The 7,500-nt window shown below is 40.4% G+C and overlaps 1 protein-coding gene across 1 annotated transcript in view; it reads left to right on the forward strand.

The window, feature by feature from the left end:
* The window catches only part of LOC137992421 (histone H1-delta-like), a 2,224-nt gene extending 9 nt beyond the window's left edge, over positions 1 to 2,215 (forward strand). The window contains exon 1 of the mRNA XM_068837761.1: positions 1 to 2,215. This exon is cut by the window's left edge and continues 9 nt beyond it. Within this exon, the coding sequence (XP_068693862.1) occupies positions 39 to 800 (762 nt within the window). The 5' untranslated portion in view covers positions 1 to 38 and the 3' untranslated portion in view covers positions 801 to 2,215.
* The last annotated feature ends 5,285 nt before the right edge of the window (positions 2,216 to 7,500 follow it).

Here is a 7,500-nt window from a genome sequence, read left to right on the forward strand (position 1 = left end):
AGAGTTAAGCCGTTTTACTTGTCAGAACTAAAGTTCTAATGGCGGTTTTCTATACAGAAAGCCGAGGGAATAAACACAACTTTGGCACACGCCATGTTGAGGTGTTGTTTCCACGACGGTCCGCATATGGTGTACTTAGCACGCGCGCGCTTGACGGAGAGCATTCGAGTGTTCGATTTGTTCGTAGATCTACAAGGAATTTCGAGATGTCTGATCCAGCACCAGCACCAAAGTCCCCCAAAAAGAAGGCGCCTACAAAGCCAAAAAAACCTACTGATCATCCACCATACTCGGATATGATCAAGGCTGCCATTTCAGCTCTGAAAGAGCGAAGTGGTTCTTCGCGCCAAGCCATCGAGAAATACATCAAGAGCAACTACAAGGTTGGAGAAGTCGGCTCACACCTTAAGATGGCTTTGAAGAGAGGTGCTGCTAGCGGGAAGCTTGTGCACACAAAAGGTGTTGGCGCCTCGGGCTCCTTCAAGTTGCCCAAGGCAGAGAAGAAGGAGAAGAAACCAAAGAAGCCAGCTGCAAAGAAACCAGCCTCCAAAGCCAAGAAGCCTGCCGCAAAGAAGCCCGCCGCGAAGAAAGCAAAGAAATCTCCGAAAAAACCCGCCGCTAAAAAGCCTACAGCAAAGAAAGCCGCAGCCAAAAAGCCAGCAGCCAAGAAAGCCGCAGCCAAGAAGCCTGCTGCCAAGAAAGCCGCAGCCAAGAAGCCTGCTGCAAAGAAAGTGGCCAAAAAACCAGTGAAGAAACCCGCGGCTAAGAAGCCTGCCGCTAAAAAGTCACCTAAGAAGTGAAGAGCTTTGCTGTTCACTTCAATTACATAAAACGGCTCTTTTAGGAGCCACCAAATACATGAAAGCAATGACCAACAGATTAACTTGCTCGTTAACTGAAATAATTACCATTCCGTTTGAAATAATTCAAGTTATTTATGTACTTCGGCCGCTAACACTAAGTTTGAATGATTTATCGGTCTCTTATTCCAAGCGGATATGGCTCTTCCCAAACTTCGCAACATACACAACCTAGAAACACTACCTTTTGGATGGGGATTCATTTTCTCGACAAAAAACTTTCATGTAAGTTTACCAACTCACCTCGCCACCACCTCTCCTTCTTTTTCTATCAAATAGTAACTCCCGTACCCAATCAATGCGTGTATCGCCTACATTTAGTGCAATGCCAGAGTGCTTTTTTTCTGTACCGATGGAGTTTTTTTGAAAGGATCTTTAATACCAGAGCGAGCAAAGCAGCTATAACTTTCCAAAAAATGGAAAGTGCCCAATATCCAAGTGAGTTGGTAAACTGTTCCGTTTTTAATTGGACAACAGAGTCAAAAATATCTTGAGCAACTACTTTGTCCAGGACTGTAGATCATAAAAAAGTGCAGTAGGCAATCACAAGGTCACAAGTCACTGTCTCATCAACACTGAAACAACCTTGAATGCAAACGCTAGTAGTACCTTAGGACTAAACATCCCTTTTAGCTATAATGTTAACATTTTTAGTAACAAACCGAGCTGAGCAAATGGAGCTGGACCTACATGTAGTACTGAAAATTATGGACAATGTAAAGACTCACTTAGTGGTCAAGAATAAAACAAGGATTTCTCAGAAAAGATGTGCTAAAATGTCCATCTACGGCAAGCCATAGAATGCAGTATTTGATTGGCAGGAGGGTAATGGCTGGACATGTCACCAAAAAATCTAATTGGTTGAAATAAAGGGAGCTGGGAGCAAGCAAAAACAAACAGTTGGCGCAATCAGTGACACACAGTTTTAAGGTTTATTGCATGATTAAATGGCTTATCTACCTAAAATTAAAGGAGAACAGGGTCAATGTGACAAAAATTGTTATATAGCTGTTTGTCCCCCTAGCAGCATGCGCTCTCATTGGTTAATTCGAGGTCACATGACATCTAACAATGAAACTGTTTCCCGCCAAAAGACCCTGAGCGGCCAACGGTGTAAAATCTATGTCGTCAGAGGGTAACAGTGCACCTGTTACCCACGAATGTTCACTGACGACTGCCATTGCTGTTGCCATTGCATGTTTTTCTTTTTGTGCTAAATAACAAATCACGTAATGACTGGTCTCTCGGGAAACATTGAGATTCTCGGGAAACAAAATGAACTGTTTCCCTTGGGACCAGTCATTAAGTGTTTATTATTGAACAAATAATGTTACCTGGTTAGTAAGAAACCTAAATTCAGACACATACCTAACCCAGAGTATGTTCCTTAGGATCATATTCTCCAAGCTCCACTGGAAAAAGAAAAAACGTAAGTTAAATCCTTTGGGAACAAAAAGTTGTTTACACATAATGTTAGATTATGGAATACAATGTGGATTTTGTAAGAGTAAAAAATAAATTTCTTTTAGCAGTTTTTTCTGGTGGAACCATTGGGGGGATTGCTTGGCCAATTTTATGACAGAACTGAATGGGCATAAAACCAGCTTCATGATCATCTTCCTATACTACATTGTGTGAGTTACAGGTTGAATTAAAATTCAAGTTAATTATAATTTCAACCAAGGTTGATTTTTCAGCCTAGGTCAAATTTTTTCAACTTAGTTTATTATGAACTGTCTAAAATGGTTTTTCCCTTTTTTTGGGAAGTAACAAAAAAAATGGGGCCTGGATTTTTAGGAAAGATAAAAAAAAAATAATAATAAACATCCTCGTCCATCCTTCCTTTGCCTTCCGTTCTTCTTCCACTTACCATCTCTCCCTTTTCTTCCCCCCTTCCTTACTACCAACGGACTGTGACACTTACCTTGAGCTTCCACAACATTCCATGCCGCTCCAAGAATTCGAACCCCCGTACCAATGGACATCTGAGATTAGTTCGCTTTATTAACCGCTGAGCCATCGAATCAGCAACTGAAATCAGCTAGACATTTTTCTACCAATGAGTTTAAGCTATTTCCAAGCCTTCACAACAACCACCAGTTCACATATGCGTAAATGACATAAAGTGAGCGATTAAAAAATTTCAGCTTATCTACAAAGTTGTATGGCCGTCAGTGGAACTTTACGAAGAAGTTAAAAAGTGGCTAAATTTATCTGAAGAAGAATGAAAATGCTCTGGGTCTCCAGTGCGACAAAAGCAAAAATTGTTTGCAAGAGGTGGGCTCTTGGTTCTGAAGGACAAATCGTCAAAGATTGTACGAAGTCTATTTATGAAGTCTATTTACGTCACTATGGAAAATATACCAGGAACGAGGCATCATTTCTAGTCATGATAACAAACCGATTTTCACAACAAACACAATGTTCGCAATGTGAAAAAAGGATGGTGGCACGGGCAAATACTAAACAACACAAGATAACCTGAATTTGTAGTTTAATCAAATCAAAGAACTCATCACCAAACCACTAGTGTCATCATCTTGGAGAAACTGCTTGTAAAAAAAACATAACCATTCACAGAACAGTAATTGCCAACATGCGATATGAAGTGGTTTTCAAAATCTCTCAGAGGAAAAAAATCACAAAGCCACAAATGACATGTCACAGCTACACCAAATAAACAGCAGGAGAATTATGGTCAATAATTTGAAAAAGTGGATGAGCCAGACATTAAAGGAGAGCTGTGTCTGACACTTGTAAACTGCAGACAACGGACTGCAGACTACTCCTAAATCACAGTTATTGAAAGCTAACTGCTCTAAAATGGGTGCAAAGACTTAAATACTGTTTATCAGCATTATTTGGAATGGTTGCTTAGACTTAAATACTGCTTATAAGCGCTATTTGTAGGCAGCCAGCAGCCTACCTTCTGCAGCTATCATACACCAGAAAGGGAAGAAGACAAAGAAGTTCGAACTCAGTTTAGGATTATGTGCTGCTGAAAGTAATAAAATGGAAAAGGAAACGCCCCTTCATCCTAATGTGCTACTTGCTCAAATTGTACAACTTGGAGGGAACTGTGCCAAACGTAATCACAAAGTTTGGATTTATCACTACAAACAGACTTGAGCTTCGTAAGACTAACCATCAACAATGTATTTTCACATGTAACTGTCAACTTTAAAACAAGTATTTGCAGTTTTATAAAATACTCATGAAAAATTTAAGCGACACTAAGTTCATCCACTCACCTCTAAGGCCAATTTACTTACTAAATATATTACACATACTTGCTAATAATTGATGGCTTTTTGTTGATGTTTCCTACTTTCAATTTCAACCTTGGCTAGTTTAAAATTAACCTGAATTTAAATTTAACTGTAACATGTATATGCAGGGTTTTCAATCGGAATTTTAGTAGGCCGCAAAACCTCAGGAGCCAAAGGTGGTGGAAATAACCATTCGTGGAACAGTGTAATAGGGAGCTTAAGCTCGCACATTTTTGAAGTGCGGACGGCAACCAGAAGAGATGACATTATACATGCCAGGACAGTGGTGTCTTCCAGATTATTAAACTAATCATCTCTAATGGAGAAAAGATACTCAGCAATGTAAATGTGGTTGTGGGAAGACAAGTTAAAAGGGAAAACAGCTTACTTCCGGTTGCCATCTGCGTCTTAGAAACGTGGGTGCTTAAGGGGCTAGGTCATGCAATTTTAGGCAATCTCAGCATTGATCAAATGGTGAGAGAATTAACTGAAATAACAAAATAACGCCTCAAAACTATAGAAGAACTCAAACAAAACACAGGAAAGCTAAGAAGGGACAAGGATGGACAAAACTGGGGAAGATTGCAATGGATTGCATTAATTTTGGGTAAATTTGAAAAGCGTCGGCCCACCTTTTTTCAAATTTATATCAGTTTATATCAAAATGTCATTTAAACAGCTGGAAAATCATTCTCCGTTGTTATGTGGACGTGATTTTGCAAATGAAAGACTCTTGCTCTGCCAATTTGACGTTTAGAGCTCATAACTAAAAAAATTAAACAAAATTACCTGAAACAGCATGACCTAGCCCCTTTAAGCTTTCTAATGTGCCGATCAAATTGAAACTTCAACATCCCCCCCTCCCCCAACCCCGGGCAAACCCCGGGCATTTGACTATCTTTTGTGCCCGGGGTGTGGGGATTTTGACCTTTGCCTGCGTGGGGTGAGGAAAATTGAACCGGAAGTGTCAGGTTTCAAATTATTTCTTTTTGGGTGCCAAAGTCACTAACAGCCATAAAACATGTGTTTGGACAAGATGGAAGTCTTTAAAGAAAGAGATGTAGAATTCGTGAACAACTGGCTTACAAAAAAGGCCTTCAAAAGGTCTTTATTAATTAAAGACAGAGGGAGCCAACGACGATTGTTCTTTAGTAGGGTATGACAGACAAGTCTGACGATAGGGTAGGGCATTTGACACCATTTCAGCCCGAGGGGGCGGGAATTTGAACGATCCAATCTCCAAAAGTTCAAATGCCCAGGCTTTGCCCAGCGGGGGGGGGAGGGATGTTGAAGTTTCAGTTGATCTGCGCATAATATCCGGGTTGTAACGAGGTATAATTTTCGTAACTGATCCCATATTTTTACCCAAAATTTTGATCCCTGATCGCAAAGATGATGAGAATTTTGACCCCTGAACCTGCAAAAAATTTGATCCCTGATTCCATGAAAAATACTGCTGATCCCGATCCCACGCGTTATGATTCCCGATCGCAGGTATGTGATCCCTGATCCCGGCCCTTTTCAGGCCTTTGACCTCGTTACGACCCTGCAATATTACAATGGCTGGGTGTAGTATTTTGCGGTCCATTTACCTGGCTAACTCCTTAGAGAGACTCCTTTGTTATCCTGCCGCATGAATATGCTTGAGGCTACCGCTCAATGTGCTATTTTTCGCCAGTGGGATACAAACTCAAAATTCCTTTTACTCATGTTCGACTTTGGATATGAGCGGCCTCACAACTCCTTCGTCAGCTAAAAACATACTGCGAGCAAAAGGCAAACTGAAAGCTGAACCGATTAGAGACAATCTGGACAATTAAAGGTGTTGTCTGGTCTTCTCTCCCCGTCAATTTGCTTTGGAACCTGTAAGCAATTGCGTAAATATTGTGCCCAATATGAAAACTGATCCTTCTGTCGGCTACCACTTACCCGTGATGCATTTTGGCAAATAAGGCTACTTTCTTCCGGTCCTCTTTTTTACTGTACAAAAATTTGGTTTTATCAACGGAGTTGATAATGTAAATTGGCCACGTTTCGAGCGTTAGCCCTTCGTCAGAGCGAATCGCTCTGACGAAGGGCTAACGCTCGAAACGTCAGCTTTTAGAATCTCTGTACGGTGGCCAATTTACATTATCAACTCCGTTGATAAAACCAAATTTTTACTGGGTTGCCTATGGCAAACCAGTCGAGGTCTGCGTTGATTTCGTCGTTTTTTTGTTTTTTTCCGTGTCGGGAAAATTCTTGCCTGTCACTCCCCTGCTAAATGGTGTGCATAGAGTCTTCTCTGCGTATTTTGTTAGGTTTGAGGGGGCTGGGGTAATGCGTAGCTTGCTCTGCACAATTAACCTGTAATGGCGTCGAAAGTGATTGTAACGCGAATGGCGTTTTAGTATATCTTTAAAGAAATATACCCATATGGAGCTCAAGAATGGAACGTCAAGACAGGCGGTGAAACATAAAGATCTGGAATCTTAAAAGCGACGAGTAATGGACTTCGACAGCGTGAATCTTTCGCCCGTTGAGCCGAAATCAAAATGAGCTGTACTTCTAATATTTCGCCAAGGTGGTGTTACGTACAACACTGAAACCAAATGGAAATTTCTCTGGTAAATTACGGGTTCAACAAAGACGGAGAAGGAATCGAATACCACAAGTAGATCTGTGATCTCTGTTGTGTGTCTCACAGTGTTTACTGAAGTCGCATCTATTTAAAGTTTGCCTGTTTGTCCGGCAAGTAACATTCATTTTGTACTCAACTCTGCAAAGGTGTAAAAAATTGGAAATGTGACAGTGAAAAATTATTTGAATGAAAGCTTGTTGTCTCTTTTGTGCTTTATTATTTACGGTCAAGGTTCTTTCGAAAAGGGTTTGATGTGAACTGTCAGAAATTTATTTAATTGCATATGCTTTGTGATTGTGTGTTTCGCATGCACACACGCAACTGAAATAGGAAGGATTTCTTGCCTCTTATTGCAAATATGTTGCTTGTTTCAAGAAATGTTTCGCTGGAAAATGTTTCTGTGAAATTTCCAGCTTTTGTAAATTTATCATGTTGTGTAATTTTCGAGCTTTGCAAATTTGCATACATGTGTTGAAATGTGTTACGGGGAGAATTTTTGTGGTAACGCACAAGTCACGAAAATAAACAGGTCTGTTGGAAGCGTGCTTGAGTTTCAACAAAATGACCCCCAAAATCGGCAAAAGATTGTGACGCTGATAATAATAAAGAAGCTGCTATTACCAAAACAATGGAATTACCTGGTGATAAATAACCCTGTCTTGGAGAGTAAATTTTTGATTTTCCAGAAACAATGGTCAACCTCTGAGAGTTGGGCGATTGTGATCTTTGTGTTGAATTCGCACATTTCTTG

The sequence above is a fragment of the Montipora foliosa genome, chromosome 2 (genome assembly GCF_036669935.1).
Source record: "Montipora foliosa isolate CH-2021 chromosome 2, ASM3666993v2, whole genome shotgun sequence".
In the NCBI taxonomy this organism is placed as follows: Eukaryota; Metazoa; Cnidaria; class Anthozoa; order Scleractinia; family Acroporidae; genus Montipora; species Montipora foliosa.